Below are 22071 nucleotides of genomic sequence, written 5' to 3' on the forward strand. Positions count from 1 at the left end.
CTATGACTAAGCACTAAGCGTTCAATTTCCATGCCTTCAAATTTAGAGATTTGACATCCTAATGGAAAAACGGCCCTTGAGACAGTAGGTCTGGCCTTAAAGGAAGTGGCAAAGGCTGGCAACTGGACATTCGGATAAGATCTGCATCACAAAACCTGTGAGGCCATGCAGGTGCTATCAGAAACACATAAGATTGTTCCATTATGATCTTGGATATCACCCTTGGAAGAAGAACCAGAGGCGGAAAAACGTTTGTTAAAACCAATGAACTGCTAAAGCATAAACTATCTCAGAGGATTAACTTTCTCCGAGGATTCTTGGACCAGGAAAGGTATCTGGCAAGCTTCTTGTTTAGACAAGAGGCCATCAGATCTATTTCTGGAAGACCCCACATCTGTACAAGATGAAAAAAAACATCTGGATGGCGAGACCACTCCCCCGGATGTAAAGTCTGACGGCTGAAATATTCCGCTTCACAATTGTCTACACCTGGGAAATGAATCGCAGAAATTTGACAAGAGTTGGATTCTGCCCTAGAAAGTATCCAAGATTGTTGAAGGACTGCGAGTCCCTCCTTGATGATTGACATATGCCACTGTTGTGATATTGTCTGTCTGAAAACAAATGTAAAGTTTCTCTTCAATAGAGGTCAAGCTTTAGGAGTTCTGAAAATAGCACAGAGTTCTAAAATATTGATTGGTAACCTCGCCTCTTAAGGATACCCAACCCCTTGTGCTGTCAGAGACCCCCAGACAGCTCCCCAACCTGTAAGACTTGCATATGTGTTGAGATCAGAGTCCAGGAAGAATGAACAAAGGAGGCCCCTTGAACAATAAGGTGATGGTCTAACCACCAAGTCAGATAGTGAACAGAAGGAAGCAGCACCACCAATCATTTTCAAGCAAGTTTATTCAGCTTTTTAACAGCCAGACCACAAATGTAATACGTTTTGGAAAGAATCCTTAGTCATGAATGGCTATACCTCTATAAAACATTCCTTAAATAGTCAGCAAACCCCACCTCCATCACACCTGATATACCTAGGCCAGCCCCTTAAAGGAGTTAACACAATAATATGCAATACTTGTTATATCAATCCTATTCAATGTAATATTATAGAGAACACAGGCATGTATATATGTACATAACAATCAAATCCAGAATAAATAACAAATCAAATACAATATATCCAAAATAGAAATTAAAAAAAACAGAAAGGTCAAATTCCTTGTTCATGCCTTTTGGGAACATAGTGTCTAATTTATTGATCCAAAAAACCTCTCTTATTTTAAGGATCTTGACCCTATCCCCACCCCTCCTAGGAATTTTAACTTGTTCTAGGACCTGAAATCTAAGTTGGTTAAGGTTAAGACCAGGAGACAAAAAATGATTAGCAACAGGTGCATCCATTTTTTTGGTTCTAATGTTGCTTTTGTGCTGATTGATATGTTTGCAGACACTACGGGTGGACAAGCCAATGTACCCCAAACCACATGTGCACTTAAGTAAATCACAAACTCAATATTACAGGTATAATGACCCCTAATTTCATATTTATGACCAGTTTGTGGATGGCAGAAAACAGGGCCCTTAATAATGCTGTTACAATTGGAACACCCCAGGCATGGAAAATTTCCCAAATTTTTCTTGCCAATATAACTTTGTACCAGAGTTTTTTTTTATAAGGGCCAATATCTACACATACCAATGTATCTTTCAAATTCCTACCCCTTTTGTAGGCAGGCATAAAGGGGTTACAAAATTATTTGACCCCTGGATCACAGGTCCTCAAAACATGCCAATGTTGGCATAACACCTTCTGAATTTGTATACTAAGAGGGGAATATTGACTAATAAAAAACAGTTTCTCAAGGGTCCCAATGTCGCCCAGCCATACGCCAAAAATATCATCTATGTATCGCCACCAGGTGGCGACATACTATAAAAATAATGGGTGGCCATAGACTAAGTATTGTTCAAAAATATTCATAAAAATATTGGCGAATGTAGGAGCGACATTGGAACCCATGGCAGTACCTTGGAGCTGTAAATAATAATGATCCTCAAATAAAAAGTAATTACAACCAAGGACAATATTTAAACAACTGTAAAAATAAATTCTCTCTATACCTGGGTAAAACCTACATCTTTTCTAATAGAGCTGTAATCCTTTGAGGCAGAGTTTTACCCGACTCGACATAAGCATGATGAATTAAAGATTTCAACCAAGATGCCAAAGAAATGGCAGAAGCCTTCTGACCTTTCCTAGAACCGGAAAAGATAACAAATAGACTAGAAGTCTTTCGGAAATTCTTAGTAGCTTCAACATAATATTTCAAAGCTCTAACTACATCCAAAGAATGCAATGATTTTCTCCTTAGAATTCTTAGGATTAGGACATAATGAAGGAACCACAATTTCTCTACTAATGTTGTTAGAATTCACAACCTTAGGTAAAAATTTAAAAGAAGTTCGCAAACACCGCATTATCCTGGGAAAATTCAGAAAAGGAGACTCACAAGAAAGAGCAGATAATTCAGAAACTCTTCGGGCAGATTTACGAGCCTGTAACATAGTATTAATCACAGAGTCAGAGAAACCTCTTTGACTAAGAATCAAGCGTTCAATCTCCATACCTTTAAATTTAAGGATTTGAGATCCTGATGAAAAAAGGACCTTGCGACAGAAGGTCTGGTCTTAACGGAAGAGGTCCACGGTTGGCAAGAGGCCAAGTCCGGACAAGATCCGCATACCAAGACCCTGTGAGGCCATGCGGGAGCTACCAACAGAACAAACTAGCATTCCTTCAGAAATCTTGGAGATTACTCTTGGAAGAAAGAACTAGAGGCGGAAAGATTTAGGCAGGATGATACCTTCCAGGAAGTGACAATGCATCCATGCTTCCGCTTGAGGATCCCTGGATCTGGGACAGATACCTGGGAAGTTTCTTGTTTAGATGAGAGGCCATCAGATCTATTTCTGGAAGTCCCACATATTGAACAATCTGAAGAAATACCTCTGGGTGAAGAGACCTATGTCGGCCCGGATGTAACGTTTGGCGACTGAGATAATCCGCTTCCCAATTGTCTATACCTGGGATATGAACCGCAGAAACTAGACAGGAGCTGGATTCCGCCCATACCAGAATTCGAGATACTTCTTTCATAGCCAGAGGACTGTGAGTCCCTCCCTTGATGATTGATGTATGCCACAGTTGTGACATTGTCTGTCTGAAACAAATGAACGATTCTCTCTTTAGAAGAGGCCATGACTGAAGAGCTCTGAAAATTGCACGGAGTTTCCAAAATATTGATCGGTAATCTCACCTCCTGAGATTCCAAACCCCTTGTGCTGTCAGAGACCCCCACACAGCTCCCCAACCTGTAAGACTTGCATCTGTTGAAATTACAGTCCAGGTCGGAAGAACAAAAGAAGCCCCCTGAACTAAACGATCCCACCACGTCAGAGAGTGTCGTACAATCGTTTTTAAAGATATTAATTGAGATATCTTTGTGTTATCCCTGCACCACTGGTTCAGCATACAGAGCTGAAGAGGTCGCATGTGAAAACGAGCAAAGGGGATCGCGTCCGAATGCAGCAGTCATAAGACCTAGAATTTCCATGCATAAGGCTACCGAAGGGAATAATTGTGACTGAAGGTTTCGACAAGCGGATATCAATTTCAGACGTCTCTTGTCTGTCAAGAGACAGAGTCATGGACACTGAATCTATCTGGAAACCTAAAAAGGTTACCTTTGTCTGAGGAATCAATGAACTTTTTGGTAAATTGATCCTCCAACCATAATCTTGAAGAAACAACACAAGTCGATTCGTATGAGATTCTGCTAAATGTGAAGACTGAGCAAGTACCAAGATATCGTCCAAATAAGGAAATACCACAATACCCTGTTCTCTGATTACAGACAGAAGGGCACCGAGAACCTTTGTAAAAATTCTTGGAGCTGGTGCTAGGCCAAACGGTAGAGCCACAAACTGGTAATGCTTGTCTAGGAAAGAGAATCTCAGAAACTGATAGTGATCTGGATGAATCGGAATATGCAGATATGCATCCTGTAAATCTATGTGGACATAAAATGCCCTTGCTGAACAAAAGGCAGGATAGTCCCTTACAGTTACCATTTTGAATGTTGGTATCCTTACATAACGATTCAATATTTTTAGATCCAGAACTGGTCTGAAGGAATTCACCTTCTTTGGTACAATGAAGAGATTTGAATAAAACCCCAGCCCCAGTTCCAGAACTGGAACTGGCATAATTACTCCAGCCAACTCTAGATCTGAAACACATTTCAGAAATGCTCGAGCCTTCGCTGGGTTTACTGGGACACGGGAAAGAAAAAAATCTCTTTGCAGGAGGCCTTATCTTGAAGCCAATTCTGTACCCTTCTGAAACAATGTTCTGAATCCAAAGATTGTGAATGGAATAGATCCAAATTTCTTTGAAAAAACGTAATCTGCCCCCTACCAGCTGAGCTGGAATGAGGGGCCGCACCTTCATGTGGACTTAGGAGCTGGCTTTGGTTTTCTAAAAGGCTTGGTATTTATTCCAGACTGGAGATGGTTTCCAAACTGATACCGCTCCTGAGGATGAAGGATCAGGCTTTTGTTCCTTATTGTGACGAAAGGAACGAAAACGATTATTAGACCTAAATTTACCTTTAGATTTTTTATCCTGTGGTAAAATAGTTCCTTTCCCTCCAGTAACAGTTGAGATAATAGAATCCAACTGAGAACCAAATAATTTATTACCCTGGAAAGAAAAGGGGAAAGCAAAGTAGACTTAGAAGACATATCAGCATTCCAAGTTTTAAGCCATAAAGCTCTTCTAGCTAAAATAGCTAGAGACATATACCGGACATCAACTCTAATGATATCAAAGATGGCATCACAAATAAAATTATTAGCATGTTGAAGAAGATTAATAATGCTATGAGAATTATGATCTGTTACTTGTTGCGCTAAAGCTTCTAACCAAAAGTTGAAGCAACATCCGTCTAAAGATATAGCAGGTCTAATAAGATTAACCTGAACACAAGTAAGCTTTTCTTAGAAAGGATTCAATTTTCCTATCCTAAAGGATCCTTAAGAGAAGTACTATCTGCCGTAGGAATAGTAGTAACGCTTAGCAAGAGTAGAGACAAGCCCCATCAACCTTAGGGATTTTGTCCCAAAACTCTAATCTGTCAGATTGCACAGGATATAATTGCTTAAAACGTTTTGAAGGAGTAAATGAATTACCCATATTATTCCATTCCCTGGAAATTACTTCAGAAATAGCATCAGGGACAGGAAAAACTTCTGGAATAACTACAGGAGATTTAAAAACCTTATTAAAACGTTTAGATTTAGTATCAAGAGGACCAGAATCCTCTATTTCTAATGCAATTAAGACTTCTTTAAGTAAAGAACGAATAAATTCCATTTTAAATAAATATGAAGATTTATCAACATCAACCTCTGAGACAGAATCCTCTGAACCAGAAGAACCATTATCAGAATCAGAATGATGATGTTCATTTAAAAATTCATCTGAAAAATTAGAAGTTTAAAAGACTTTTTACGTTTACTAGGAGGAGGAATAACAGACATAGCCTTCTTAATGGATTTAGAAACAAAATCTCTTATGTTATCAGGAACACTCTGAGTATTAGATGTTGACGGAACAGCAACAGGTAATGTAACATTACTAAAGGAAATATTATCTGCATTAACAAGTTTGTCATGACATTCAGTACAAACAACAGCTGGAGGAACAGATACCACAAGTTTACAGCAGATACACTTAACTTTGGTAGATCCAGCACCAGGCAGCGATTTTCCAGAAGTATCTTCTGACTCAGTGTCAACGTGGGACATCTTGCAATATGTAATAGAAAAAACAACATATAAAGCAAAATTGATCAAATTCCTTAAATGACAGTTTCAGGAATTGGAAAAAATGCCAGTGAACAAGCTTCTAGCAACCAGAAGCAATAAATAATGAGACTTAAATAATGTGGAGACAATAGTGACGCCCATATTTTTTTAGCGCCAAAAAAGACGCCCACATTATTTAGCGCCTAAATGCTTTTGGCGCCAAAAATGACGCCACATCCGGAACGCCGACCCTTTTGGGCAAAAAAAACCGTCAAAAATGACGCAACTTCCGGTCGACACGTATGACGCCGGAAACAGAAAAAAAAATTTGCGCCAAAAAAGTCCGCGCCAAGAATGACGCAATAAAATGAAGCATTTTCAGCCCCCGCTGAGCCTAACAGCCCACAGGGAAAAAGTCAAATTTTAAGGTAAGAAAAAATTGATTTATTCATATGCATTATCCCAAATATGAAACTGACTGTCTGAAATAAGGAACGTTGAACATCCTGAGTCAAGGCAAATAAATGTTTGAATACATATATTTAGAACTTTATAAAAAAGTGCCCAACCCATAGCTTAGAGTGTCACAGAAAATAAGACTTACTTACCCCAGGGACACTCATCTACATGTAGTAGAAAGCCAAACCAGTACTGAAACGAAAATCAGTAGAGGTAATGGTATATATAAGAGTATATCGTCGATCTGAAAAGGGAGGTAAGAGATGAATCTCTACGACCAATAACAGAGAACCTATGAAATAGACCCCGTAGAAGGAGATCATTGAATTCAAATAGGCAATACTCTCCTCACATCCCTCTGACATTCACTGCACGCTGAGAGGAAAACCGGGCTCCAACCTGCTGCGGAGCGCTTATCAACGTAGAATCTAGCACAAACTTACTTCACCACCTCCATAGGAGGCAAAGTTTGTAAAACTGATTTGTGGGTGTGGTGAGGGGTGTATTTATAGTCCATTTTGAGGTTTGGGAAACTTTGCCCCTCCTGGTAGGAATGTATATCCCATACGTCACTAGCTCATGGACTCTTGCTAATTACAATGAAAGAAACATACTTACCAAAAGACACCCATCCCCATATAGCAGATAGCCAAACCAGTACTAAAACAGTTATTAGTAGAGGTAATGGTAAATTGAGAGTATATCGTCGATCTGAAAAGGGAGGTAGGAGATGAATCTCTACGACCGATAACAGAGAACCCATGAAAAAGACCCCCCGTTAGAGAAATCATCGTATTCAATAGGTGATACTCCCTTCACGTCCCTCTGACATTCGCTGTACTCTGAGAGGAATCGGGCTTCAACAATGCTGAGAAGCGCATATCAACGTAGAAATCTTAGCACAAACATACTTCACCACCTCCATAGGAGGCAAAGTTTGTAAACCTGAATTGTGGGGTGTTGTGAGGGGTATATTTATAGGCATTTTGAGGTTTTGGGAAACTTTGCCCCTCCTGGTAGGATTGTATATCCCCATATGTCACTAGCTCATGGACTCTTGCCAATTACATGAAAGAAATATACTTACCAGAAGACAAACATCCACATATAGCAGACAGCCAAACCAGTACTGAAACATATCAGCATCAGGTAATGGTAGAGGAGTATAATGTCGATCTGTAAAGGGAGGCAGCAGATGAATCCCTGCGACCAATTTACAGAGAGCCTTAGAAAAGATTTCCCATAGGCGAAAACATGGTGTCATCAGGCAATACTCCCTTCACACCCATCAGACAAACACTGTACTTAGAGAGGAATTGGGCTTCAAAATGCTTAGAAGCGCTTTTCACAGAAGAAAATCAAGCACATCTTGCTTCACCACCTCCACAAGGAAGCAAAGTTTGTAAAACTGAGGTATGAGTGAGGTGGGAGGTGTATTTATAGCATTTTGAGGTTTGGGAAACTTTGCCCCCTCCTGATAGGAATGTATATTCCCATACGTCACTAGCTCATGGACTCTTGACACTTACATGAAAGAAATGCTCTAAGGGAAAATAAAATGCTTACAAAAATACATAAATATGAAGGCAGTACACTGGCCCACATATACCCTAATGCCCACCAACAATAAGGGACATATAACTGAATTCACTGAGTTTGTGATATGATATTCTTACTTTGGTGGAAGATCATCAACAAACCACTATATGTCCTGATAAAGGTCAGTGCCAAAACCTATGAGGTAGTGAACTTGTGGGTACTAAGTGGAGGACAGGCAAATAAGCAGGAATCGTCTTCATCTGTGCACTCATATATTAGCTAGGAACAAGTAAAAGTGTTAAGGGTCCCATAAAGGCTTCTGGGAAATGGTTACCTTCTCTAAGAAGGTATCAATAGGTATATCCTACTATCATTTGTTAGATAAAGAAACAGAAATGTAATCAATGTCCTTGTTACAGAAATAATATTGTTCTCAGGCTATAGTGTCCTCATCTATCAATATAGAAGAGTTTTGAGAAAACCATAGATATTAAAGCAACATGAAACCCAATTATTTTTCTTTCATGATTCAGAGCATACAATAAACAGAACAAAAGAAGTTCTTTTTTAATCAAATTTGCTTCATGCTCTTGGTATCTATCATTTGTTGAAGGAGCAGCAATGCAATACTGGGATATAGATGAACACAGGTGATAAAAAAAATAAGAGGCATTTTTATGAAGCCCCCAATCAGCAGCTAGCTCCCAGTAGTGCGTTGCTGCTCCTGAACAGCCTTCCTAGGGCATGCTTTTCAACAAAGGATTTCAAGTGAACAAAGCAAATGAAATACAAGTAAATTAGCTCAATCTGAATAATGGAAAGTTTAATTTTGATCCTTTAACATTTTCTGAAGCATAAGCCAGATTTATACTAAAGTTAATTTTCTTACCTGATAGGTAAACACCCCATGATCAGAGGTATTAATAAATAATGTATTTTTCTACGTTTCCCACTACCCTTGCGAGAAACACCACATCAAATGACGTATTCCCTCCTGGGGAGAATTTTCTGGAAAAACAAAATAAATACTTTACTACTTACATAACGAAAAGCAACGGAAATTGACCATTTAAAATAGTACCGTGCAACTTAGATTTTGTTTTCACACATGAAAAATAAATAAATAAAATCACAATGTATTTCAATTCTAGCACTTAACTGTTTTATAATGAAGGTGAAAAAAACCAAATTCTGCATGGGAAAAAACCCCCATAATTTATGCTTACCTGATAAATGTATTTATTTCTTGACACGGTAAGTCCACAGATCATTATAATTACTGTTGGGAATATCTCTCCTGACCAGCAGGAGGCGGCAAAGAGCACCACAGCAAAAACTGTTAAATACCACTCCCCTTACCCACAATCCCCAGTCATTCGACCAAAAGAAAAAGGAGAAAGGAAGTAACATAAGGTACAGAGGTGCCTGAGGTTTATGGAAAAATAAACTGTCTGAAAAATATAGGGCGGGCCATGGACTCAACGTGTCAAGAAAGGAATACATTTATCAGGTAAGCATAAATTATGTTTTCTTTCTAATGACACGGTGAGTCCACGGATCATCATAATTACTGTTGGGAACCAATACCCAAGCCAGAGGACACGGATGATAAGGGAAGGACAAGACAGTAAACCTTAACAGAAGGAACCACTGCTTGAATAACCTTTCTCCCAAAAGAAGCCACAGCCAAAGCAAAAGTATCAAATTTGTAAAATTTTTAAAAGTGTGTAAAGATGACCAAGTAGCAGCCTTGCAAATCTGTTCCACAGAGGCTCCATTTTTAAAAGCCCAAGAAGAAGAAACAGCCCCTAGTGGAATGAGCCGTGATTCTCTCAGGAGGCTGCTGCCCAGCAGTCTCATATGCCAAGCGAATAATACTCCTTAAACAAAAAGAAAGAGAAGTAGCCGTAGCCTTCTGACCCTTGCGCTTCCCAGAAAAAATAACAAATAAAGAAGACTGGCGAAAATCCTTAGTCGCCTGTAAATAAAACTTTAAAACCACGCACCACATCCAGGTTGTGCAACAAACGTTCCTTATAAGAAGAAGGATTAGGACACAAGGAAGGAACAACGTCTTGATTTATATTCTTGTCCGAAACCACCTTGGAAGGAAACCTAAGGCAGTACGCAGAACTACCTTATTCAGAATGACAAATAAGGAAAGGAGATTCATACTGCAAAGCTGAAAGCTCAGAAACTCTTTGAGCCGAAGAAAAAGCAACCAAAAACAAAACTTTCCAGGATAAAATCTTAATATCCAAAGAATGCATAGGCTCAAAAGGAGCATGTTGGAGAACTCTAAGAACCAAATTGAGACTCAAAATTTGCAGGTCCTCTTAGTCCATCTAAATACAAAAAATAAAGCCCAAATAATTTATTTAAACTTTTAAAAAGAAGAAGCCAAAAAAGACATTACTACCCCTTTAAGAGATAAACTAATGATATAAAATGACAACAGACTTCAACTTACATAAAGCAAACAAAAAAACAGAATTTATGCTTACCTGATAAATTACTTTCTCCAACGGTGTGTCCGGTCCACGGCGTCATCCATTACTTGTGGGAATATTCTCTTCTCGCTGCCCATATAGCCCCTCCTCGGGCTCCGTCCCCCAGTCATTCGACCGACGGTTAGGGAGAAAAAAGGAGAAACTATAGGGTGCCGTGGTGACTGTAGTGTATAGAGAAAGAAATTTTTTCAAACCTGATTAAAAAACCAGGGGCGGGCCCGTGGACCAGACAAACCGTTGGAGAAAGTAATTTATCAGTTAAGCATAAGATTCTGTTTTCTCTAACATTGGTGTGTCCGGTCCACGGCGTCATCCATTACCAAAGCTTTAGGACACGGATGAAGGGAGGGAGCCAATCAGGTTACCTAGACAGAAGGCACCACGGCTTGCAAAACCTTTCTCCCAAAAATAGCCTCCGAAGAAGCATAAGTATCAAATTTGTAGAATTTGGCAAAAGTGTGCAGAGAAGACCAAGTCGCTGCCTTACATATCTGATCAACAGAAGCTTCGTTCTTGAAGGCCCAAGTGGAAGCCACAGCCTAGTAGAGTGAGCTGTGATTCTTTCAGGAGGCTGCCGTCCGGCAGTCTCATAAGCCAATCGGATGATGCTTTTCAGCCAGAAAGAGAGGTAGCAGTAGCTTTTTGTCCTCTCCTCTTACCAGAGTAAACGACAAACAAAGATGAGGTTTGTCTGAAATCCTTTGTTGCATCTAAATAGAACTTTAAAGCGCGGACCACATCTAAATTGTGTAACAAACGTTCCTTCTTTGAAACTGGATTCGGACGCAGAGAAGGAACAACTATTTCCTGGTTAATATTCTTGTTAGAAACTACTTTTGGAAGAAAACCAGGTTTAGTACGCAAAACAACCTTATCTGAATGGAACACCAGATAAGGTGGATCACACTGCAAAGCAGATAATTCAGAAACTCTTCTAGCAGAAGAAATAGCAACCAAAAACAGGACTTTGCAAGATAGTAACTTGATATCTATGGAATGTAAAGGTTCAAACGGAACCCCTTGAAGAACTGAAAGAACTAAGTTTAGACTCCAAGGAGGAGTCATGGGTCTGTAAACAGGCTTGATTCTGACCAAAGCCTGTACAAAAGCTTGTACATCTGGCACAGCTGCCAGCCGTTTGTGTAACAAAACAGATAAAGCAGAAATCTGTCCTTTTAGAGAACTCGCTGACAACCCTTTATCCAAACCCTCTTGGGAGAAAGGAAATAATCTTAGGAATTTTAATCTTACTCCAGGAGAATCCCTTGGATTCACACCAACAGATATATTTTTTCCATATTTTATGGTAAATCTTTCTAGTCACAGTTTTTCTGGCTTGAACCAGAGTATCTATCACTGAATTTGAAAACCCATGCTTGGATAAAATCAAGCGTTCAATTTCCAAGCAGTCAGTTGCAGAGAAACTAGATTTGGATGTTCGAATGGACCTTGTACTAGAAGATCCTGTCTCAAAGGTAGCTTCCATGGTGGAGCCGATGACATGTTCACCAGGTCTGCATACCAAGTCCTGCGTGGCCACGCAGGAGCTATCAGAATCACCAAGGCCTTCTCCTGTTTGATCCTGGCTACGAGCCTGGGAAGGAGAGGAAACGGTGGGAACACATAAGCTAGGTTGAACGACCAAGGCGCCCCTAATGCATCCACTAGAGTCGCCTTGGGATCCCTGGATCTGGACCCGTAAGAGGGAACCTTGAAGTTCTGACGAGACGCCATCAGATCCATGTCTGGAATGCCCCATAATTGGGTTAACTGGGCAAAGACCTCCGGGTGGAGTTCCCACTCCCCCGGATGGAAAGTCTGACGACTCAGATAATCCGCTTCCCAGTTGTCTACTCCTGGGATGTGAATTGCAGATAGATGGCAGGAGTGATCCTCCGCCATTTGATGATCTTGGATACCTCTCTCATCGCCAAGGAACTCTTTGTTCCCCCCTGATAGTTGATGTAAGCTACAGTCGTCATGTTTGTCCGACTGGAATCTTATGAATCCGGCCTTCGCTAGCTGAGGCCAAGCCCGGAGAGCATTGAATATCGCTTTCAGTTCCAGAATGTTTATCGGAAGAAGAGACTCTTCCCGAGACCATAGACCCTGAGCTTTCAGGGAATCCCAGACCGCGCCCCAGCCTAATAGACTGGCGTCGGTCATGACAATGACCCACTCTGGTCTGCGGAAACTCATCCCCTGCGACAGGTGATCCTGAGTCAACCACCAACGGAGTGAGTCTCTGGTTACCTGGTCTACTTGAATGCGGAGACAAGTCTGCATAGTCCCCATTCCACTGTTTGAGCATGCACAGTTGTAATGGTCTTAGATGAATTCGAGCAAAAGGAACTATGTCCATTGCTGCAACCATCAATCTTACTACTTCCATGCACTGAGCTATGGAAGGCTGCAGAATAGAGTGAAGAACTTGACAAGCGTTTAGAAGCTTTGACTTTCTGACTTCTGCCCCCTGCCCCGCGCACAGCCAATTACGCGCAGACAGGAGCTGTCAATCTCCTCGTTCAGACGAGACCGGGGATATTGAAATTCTCCACCAAAGAGGTGGAGAAGAGGGTCTGATGACCGCTGCTTGATAAATACTGACTGTAGGTTGTCTTGTGAGAACCTGCAGTCGTAGGAGAGGAGAAGGCTTGAAAAATCAAGCCCTATAAAGTACTTTAGTTTCTATAAATTAATAGGCACAGTAATATTGAGGACTTTCAGGGCCAGTTTATCAAAGTGTGCAAACAATGGCTGCCTGAAATATACCAGTGTTAATGTTATTTTATATATTAGGGTTGAAAGTCACATTGCTATATTCCCCAAAGGCAAACTTTGCATACTTTATCCACTCTAAATTGTCCTCACCAAAATAATTATTTAAGGGAAACCTAGCTTTCAACATGGATGCAAAGGTTAAATTACAAGAAACGAGAACAAATGAGTATACTGCAATTTATTTTTTACTACATATAATGAAACATTTTTATAATAATCCAAAAATGTTTACTGTCCCATTAATAATCTTTAATTCCATTGTTTTGGTTTGTTTAAAAAAAAAATAGAAAAAAAAAATAGTATAGTATATATACACAATTATAGATAACCTGCTCAAAAAATTGCAGGGTCTGCAGTTAAGAGCAGAAACTATTTCACATAATAATCTAACTGATCATATCAAAGAGGGGGTATATTTATAATAAAGACATAAGAGTAAGCATAATAATATCTTAGGTTGTATTACTCTATTTTACGTCAAGTATTCATTACATTGATTAATAGCAATCAGCTGGAGTTTTACAACTGTTCCAAAAATACTAGAGCGATAAACTATGTACACACACCGATTACTGCTTGCCACATACTGAAAAGCTCCAACACACTTACAAGGAGCTGCTATTAATAGACTTTACAAGTTTATAAACAAGAACATTTGCATTTAGTGCACAACAAAAAATACTGACATGAAATCCAGTCACTTTGTTTCATAGGTCAGTTTACTTTATTTAGATCACACAAGAGAGGGCATATTTGTAGATCATTTTATGTTGAGAGTGCTTCGTACATGCGTATACTTGGCTTGAAAAAGAAGAGGTGAGTCACTTTTTCTTCTTTTGTTATGTTGTAAAGTTTTTATAAAGTCTTCAGGGGGGATGCAGCAGTTTTTTTGTTGTTGTTTTTTGTTTTAACTACTACTGTTGGTTTGTGAAGCACCAGCTGCTTGCACCCAAATGCCAATTGGGAATGGTGCTGATTATGTAAACACATTTATATTTACTCTTAAATAGAGATAAAGAACATCTAGGTGTCAATCTGGCTACATTCTTGGTAGTGAGAGTCCACGATCCTTACTTTTGGGAATAACATGACCTGGCCACCAGGAGGAGGCAAAGACACCCTACACCATAGTTTTAATATCCCTCCTACTTATCCTTCCCTTTCAGTATTTTATATAGCCGATAAAAGGAAAAACATAAATTATGCTTACCAGATGAGGAGAGTCCACGGCTTCATTCCTTACTTGTGGGAATACAGCACCTGGCTACCAGGAGGACGCAAAGACACCCCAGCCAAAGATTAAATAACTCCCCCACTTCCCTCATCCCCCATTCATTCTGCCGAGGGAACAAGGAACAGTAGGAGAAATATCAGGGTATATATGGTGCCAGAAGAACAAAACCAAATTCAAGTCCGTCCAACGGCGAATTCGGGCGGGGGCCGTGGACTCTCCTCATACAGAAGGAAAGGAAATTATCTGGTAAGCATAATTTATGTTTTCCTTCTTAATATGAGGAGAGTCCACAAGCTCTAGAGGACACTGAATGAAAACGGGAGGGTAAACAAAGAGAGGCGGACCCCGTTCTGAGGGCACCACAGCCTGCAAAAACCATTTCTCCCAAAAGCTGCTTCAGTCGAAGCGAAAACTACAAATATGTAAAATTTTGAAAAAATATGCAAGGAAGACCAGGTAGCTGCCCTACAATTCCGATCGCTCAAGGTCTCATTCTCAAAACCCAAGAGGGAGCCACAGCTCTAGCTTGAGGAGGCTTGCGTCCCGCTGACTCTATAAGCTAAGCAAGCATGCTCCTCAACCAAACAAACAAGGAAGAGGACGAGGCTTCCTGCCCCTTACACAAACAAGGAAGAAGTTAGACAAAACCCCTTTGAAGCCTGAAGATAAAACATCAAGGCCCGAACCACATCCAAGTTATGAAATAACCACTGCTTCGAAGAGAAGGATTAGGACACAAGGAAGGAACCACAATCTACTGATTGATGTTGCGACCTGAAGCAACTATAGGAAGTAAACCTAACCCAGTACAAAAAACAGCCTTAGCCGCAAGAACAACTAGGTAAGGAAACTCACAATGCAAGGCAGGCATCTCAGAAATTCTGCGCGCCGAAGCAATAGACAGTAAAAAAGGAAACCTTCACAGACAGAAAATTTTAATGTCAACACCATGCATAAGCCCAAACAGAGCCTTCTGCAAAAACTTAGAATAAGATGTAATCTCCAAAGAGGAGCACTAGATCTAAACACAGGCCTGATCTAGTCAAAGCCTGAACCAAAGACTGGACCTCTGGAAGCTCTGAGAGACTCTCAAGCAGTAAAACATATAGGGCCCGAAAACTGTCCCCTAAGGGAGCTAACAGAAAAGGCCCTTCTCCAGAGTATCCTAGAAAAAGGGAGGATCCTGGAAAACCTGGCCTTATGCTAGGGGAATCCCCTTTCTTCATAGCAGAAGAAGTAGGTCCTGCACCCCTTATGATAGGTGCAACGATATACCAGCTTAAGAGCAAAAACGAGAGTATCAACAATCCTTTCAGAAAAACCTCTCATGGCTAAGACTAGTCGTTCAATCTCATGCAGTCAGCTTCAGAGAATCCAGGTTGTAATGAACACAAGGACCCTGCCCCAGGAGAGCCCTGTAAAAGGTCCATGGAGGCAAAGTCCCTAAACTGCGTTACAACTCGTAGATATAAACGGAGCAAATCGTCTCACTGATGCCTACTCCTACTAGGATCGAACCATCCACAACAAGGAATGACATGGCGAAAGAGAAGGTTAAAAAGAAACCTCTAAGGAATGTTATATGTCTAGTATACTCTGGATCAAAAAGCCAGATCCCCACCTCTTGCTATAAAAGAGGTGGAGCTAACGCTGATGCCTTGCTTGATCGTCACCCCCATCAGATACAAACATACGAGGAGGGAATTATTGTAGGGGGGCATCCGATCCTGAAGAGTACGCTCATAGAGAGGGTCGCTGTCAATGAGCCATAGTGAGTCTCCACCCACTATCAAACACGAGAACCCCCCCCCCCCGATTAGCAGGTGGAACTCTCCTTCTCCACAAGAAGATTTCCAAAAGAAGATCTCCCCACTGAGAAAGTCCCAAATGTTATGAACCCAGAAGACCAAATCCTCTAAGCAGAATGCTTGTTGAGGAACAAAAGAAATAAGTGGAAGGAAACTCTCAACCCCAAACCTCACTAAGACACTCTCTCCCCACGGACAAGGAAGCGGCAAAGTCAAAACTGCCCCGGAACAGCTTAAAAGAAAAACAGGGAGATCTGAACGGAACACTGGGAATGATTTCCCCAACCGGTATTCCATGTAAGTCTGTAAAGACAGATACACCAACTCCATGCCAAAGACTCGGCCTCGGCTGTGTATATCACTCTCCAGCCTCTCGCCAAAAGGGGAACTGGAGGGCATAATCCGAAGGGTACATTTCGCAAGATATCAGGAAAACTTTCTGTCTATAAGACAAAACAGCATCCAAAATCCACCTTGGTGTCTACACCAGCAACTCTGGTCTAGATCAAACTCTGAGGATCGAAGACACGAGAAAAACCCAAAAGTTCTATTAGCAGGCGAAGGTAAAAAACCCCATAAAGGCCGAGACCCAGGAACTACTGTAAAATCTGTAAGTAGGACACTGCCACCTTAACCCCTAAATCCCAAGAAGGAAACCTAGGGTCAGAACGAGGATTACGGTAAGATACAGTTCCTAAGAACCAGATATGCTCAAAAAGGATGAACCAGGAAGACATCCTTCCTAACAATAGGAAGAGAGAACCTTCATTCTCCAACGAAAAGAGGAACTAATAAGTTCTGCTTTAAAATTCTATAAACCAATTAGGACGGGAAGACCATCCCCTTATTAGGGGATGCACCAACAGTGGAGGAAAAGAATTCCACAGTGTGATAGATACCGGGACAATGACTCAAAAGATCACTTGAAAAACGTCCCTTTCTCTGAGAAGACAACTGCCCAGAAGAAGCCAAAGCCTAGTTCCGGTCTCTAGGACCTCTAGATCCATATGATCCAGTATAAAGCACCCACTCCAGATAGTACCTAAACAGGTTCAGCCTGTTAACTAGGATAGATGGGCCTGCTGTACCTGGACCGGAAATCTAGAAAAAAAAACTAAATTCTCTTGTATAGAAAGAAGGAGCAAACCCAACTAGCATCCACAACAGGTCCTGTCTGTCATCTAGGATATAATGTATCTGCCGGAACAATCAAAGGCAAGAACGAAGCTTCACAAGTTCCAGCAAGACTAGAACTGAATAATCAAAATAAAGAAATTAAGCTCAGAGGCTTAACATTTTTCTCGAAATCATCGGGGAAACTATCACCCCTTATCACTAAGAATAGTTTCTATAACAACCCAGAACTCCAAAATAAACAAAAAACTATCTGGACCGGAATAGCAAGTAAAAGAAAACAGGCTAACGCCCTGAAAAAAGGAGTGTGCAAACAAAAACAGGTCCTGTCTGTCATACGACACAATCCCCCATAGAGCTCATAACTGGGATTCTAAATAACAAAACAAAAAGTAAAACAAGACAAGGAATAGGATCTCATCCTCCCCTCGTCTAGTTAAGATCGTTATCAGATTTAGAGGACTGAGATTCAACTGACGGATCAGTACTGGGAACCTCTAAAATCGCCAAAACCCCTCTCAGGAGTAAACGCAGACGTGCCAATCTAAATGCTAATCCCTCCGCAGACGGAGGACCAAAGTAAGCAGACTCAAACCCTGGAGGTTCTCCCTCTGATTCCGTAGAGGGAACCGTATCCCCAGAGGACTGGACACAATTGTTATTTTACACAAATAGGTAACATCGCTAAGGCCGCAGAGATGGCCATGAGGAACTGCGTAGTAACCTCTGATGGAAACAAACCCCTTACAGGCGAAGGAGGATCGGAGCTCGGGAAAACTGCATATGTAGGAACAGAATCTAGGGAACACACTTTACTGGATGAAGAATCATCAGTGGCGGATGGCTGAGTGGTCACTAACATCTCAACATTGGTTGATGAGAACATCCTATTTCGGCATACGGAACATAATTGGGATGACTGAATTACCCAGGCCTCCTCACAATATACACAGGTATCAAATTCTGTATTGAAGGGATCCCCCTCTAAAATATCAGAATCCTCCATAACTCTTCTATATCAAATTATAGAAACGAAAAAACAACTGGCACCTTATACCGCCAATGGCTGGGGCACTCACTACCTCCTATGACCCAGACAGATAGAGAAGATGCTCCTCTCCGCAGACACCCGGTCAGGAATCGGAAGCGGGGAACAAAACGTGACCACTCTAGGTCACATGGTGCACATGCAGGACCTGGCTCTGCTAAGGAAAAAGCATGCCATCTTAATATAAAGAAACTGCACAGCTCTCAAAATAAAAATAACCTGAACGTTCCGTACTAAGAGCCCAAACGTTCTTACACATAAGCAGTCGAAATCACAAATATGATAAAAAATTCCCACTGTTCAATAATCCCCCTCAGGACATATTAACCCTTGATTCCATAAAGATAAAGGAGTCCCACTGTGACCCTGTCTGCTATCGTTATACATGTGTGTAAAATAATGAAACGATCTTATCGGAATCTATGCCGTGAACAGTGACACGGTCCTTCAAATGTGACAGATTGTAGCAATGCTTATGAAATGGACTTGAGTGAAGAAAGCAGGCAGCGAAACTCGTCAACGCGGATTGCTTAAGGAGCTGTAAATATGAGTCTGGATGGATTCACGGAAAGACTCTCCCTGCATCTCCAGTCTCTAACTTTCATCAATGCTCTCACTGAGAGGCTGACAAGACTACTTAAAACTCCAGTCCCATCTCAAAGAGTACTACCCTCCATAAGGAACTACTCAGAAATCTTCTGACACTTCTCTGCCAACCTCCTGTGACAAAAGGCAAAGAATGACTGGGGTATGAGGGATGTGGGGGAGGTATTTAAGCCTTTGGCTGGGGTGTCTTTGCCTCCTCCTGGTGGCCAGGTTCTGTATTTTCACAAGGAATGAAGCCGTGGACTCTCCTCATATTAAGAAAAGCAAGAGAGAAACTAGGGTATGTAGAGATGCCAAATGGGACTGCTGACACTAGAAAAAAATTCATATGGGCAGGCTCGTGGACTCTTACTACCAAGAAAGAAATTAATTTATCAGGTAAGAATAAATTATGTTTTCTTTTTAATGGTGGAGGAGAGTCCATGATCCTTACTATTGGGAACCAATACCCAAAGCTGTGAAGTCCACAAGAATATGGGTGGGATCAGAAAAGGAAAAAAAGGCAGGCCCTCATTTGTCATGAACCACCGCCTGAAGGACCTTCCTGTAAAAGGCTGCCTCAGCTGAGGCAAAAACATCAAAAACATAATTTATGTAAGAACTTACCTGATAAATTCATTTCTTTCATATTAACAAGAGTCCATGAGCTAGTGACGTATGGGATATACATTCCTACCAGGAGGGGCAAAGTTTCCCAAACCTTAAAATGCCTATAAATACACCCCTCACCACACCCACAAATCAGTTTAACGAATAGCCAAGAAGTGGGGTGATAAGAAAAAGTGCGAAGCATATAAAATAAGGAATTGGAATAATTGTGCTTTATACAAAAAAATCATAACCACCACAAAAAAGGGTGGGCCTCATGGACTCTTGTTAATATGAAAGAAATGAATTTATCAGGTAAGTTCTTACATAAATTATGTTTTCTTTCATGTAATTAACAAGAGTCCATGAGCTAGTGACGTATGGGATAATGACTACCCAAGATGTGGATCTTTCCACACAAGAGTCACTAGAGAGGGAGGGATAAAATAAAGACAGCCAATTCCTGCTGAAAATAATCCACACCCAAAATAAAGTTTAACAAAAAACATAAGCAGAAGATTCAAACTGAAACCGCTGCCTGAAGAACTTTTCTACCAAAAACTGCTTCAGAAGAAGAAAATACATCAAAATGGTAGAATTTAGTAAAAGTATGCAAAGAAGACCAAGTTGCTGCTTTGCAGATCTGGTCAACCGAAGCTTCATTCCTAAACGCCCAGGAAGTAGATACTGACCTAGTAGAATGAGCTGTAATTCTTTGAGGCGGAGTTTTACCCGACTCAACATAGGCAAGATGAATTAAAGATTTCAACCAAGATGCCAAAGAAATGGCAGAAGCTTTCTGGCCTTTCCTAGAACCGGAAAAGATAACAAATAGACTAGAAGTCTTACGGAAAGATTTCGTAGCTTCAACATAATATTTCAAAGCTCTAACAACATCCAAAGAATGCAATGATTTCTCCTTAGAATTCTTAGGATTAGGACATAATGAAGGAACCACAATTTCTCTACTAATGTTGTTGGAGTTCACAACTTTAGGTAAAAATTCAAAAGAAGTTCGCAACACCGCCTTATCCTGATGAAAAATCAGAAAAGGAGACTCACACGAAAGAGCAGATAATTCAGAAACTCTTCTAGCAGAAGAGATGGCCAAAAGGAACAAAACTTTCCAAGAAAGTAATTTAATGTCCAATGAATGCAGAGGTTCAAACGGAGGAGCTTGAAGAGCTCCCAGAACCAAATTCAAACTCCAAGGAGGAGAAATTGACTTAATGACAGGTTTTATACGAACCAAAAGCTTGTACAAAACAATGAATATCAGGAAGAATAGCAATCTTTCTGTGAAAAAGAACAGAAAGAGCAGAGATTTGTCCTTTCAAAGAACTTGCGGACAAACCCTTATCCAAACCATCCTGAAGAAATTGTAAAATTCTCGGTATTCTAAAAGAATGCCAAGAAAAATGATGAGAAAGACACCATGAAATATAAGTCTTCCAGACTCTATAATATATCTCTCGAGATACAGATTTACGAGCCTGTAACATAGTATTAATCACGGAGTCAGAGAAACCTCTATGACCAAGAATCAAGCGTTCAATCTCCATACCTTTAAATTTAAGGATTTCAGATCCGGATGGAAAAAAGGACCTTGTGACAGAAGGTCTGGTCTTAACGGAAGAGTCCATGGCTGGCAAGATGCCATCCGGACAAGATCCGCATACCAAAACCTGTGAGGCCATGCCGGAGCTATTAGCAGAACAAACGAGCATTCCCTCAGAATCTTGGAGATTACTCTTGGAAGAAGAACTAGAGGCGGAAAGATATAGGCAGGATGATACTTCCAAGGAAGTGATAATGCATCCACTGCCTCCGCCTGAGGATCCCGGGATCTGGACAGATACCTGGGAAGTTTCTTGTTTAGATGAGAGGCCATCAGATCTATCTCTGGGAGCCCCCACAATTGAACAATCTGAAGAAATACCTCTGGGTGAAGAGACCATTCGCCCGGATGCAACGTTTGGCGACTGAGATAATCCGCTTCCCAATTGTCTACACCTGGGATATGAACCGCAGAGATTAGACAGGAGCTGGATTCCGCCCAAACCAAAATTCGAGATACTTCTTTCATAGCCAGAGGACTGTGAGTCCCTCCTTGATGATTGATGTATGCCACAGTTGTGACATTGTCTGTCTGAAAACAAATGAACGATTCTCTCTTCAGAAGAGGCCAAAACTGAAGAGCTCTGAAAATTGCACGGAGTTCCAAAATATTGATCGGTAATCTCACCTCCTGAGATTCCCAAACTCCTTGTGCCGTCAGAGATCCCCACACAGCTCCCCAACCTGTGAGACTTGCATCTGTTGAAATTACAGTCCAGGTCGGAAGAACAAAAGAAGCCCCCTGAATTAAACGATGGTGATTTGTCCACCACGTTAGAGAGTGTCGAACAATCGGTTTTAAAGATATTAATTGAGATATCTTCGTGTAATCCCTGCACCATTGGTTCAGCATACAGAGCTGAAGAGGTC

At 40.9% G+C, this 22071-nt stretch overlaps 1 protein-coding gene across 1 annotated transcript in view; it reads right to left on the reverse strand.

Annotated features, from left to right (window-relative positions):
- TMEM131 (transmembrane protein 131) overlaps positions 1-22071 on the reverse strand; it is a 550079-nt gene that overhangs the window by 440354 nt on the left and 87654 nt on the right. The window contains 2 exon segments of the mRNA XM_053707713.1: positions 8765-8812; positions 8814-8869. Coding sequence (XP_053563688.1) covers positions 8765-8812; positions 8814-8869 — 104 coding nt within the window.

This window comes from Bombina bombina, chromosome 3, assembly GCF_027579735.1.
Source record: "Bombina bombina isolate aBomBom1 chromosome 3, aBomBom1.pri, whole genome shotgun sequence".
Classification (NCBI taxonomy): domain Eukaryota; kingdom Metazoa; phylum Chordata; class Amphibia; order Anura; family Bombinatoridae; genus Bombina; species Bombina bombina.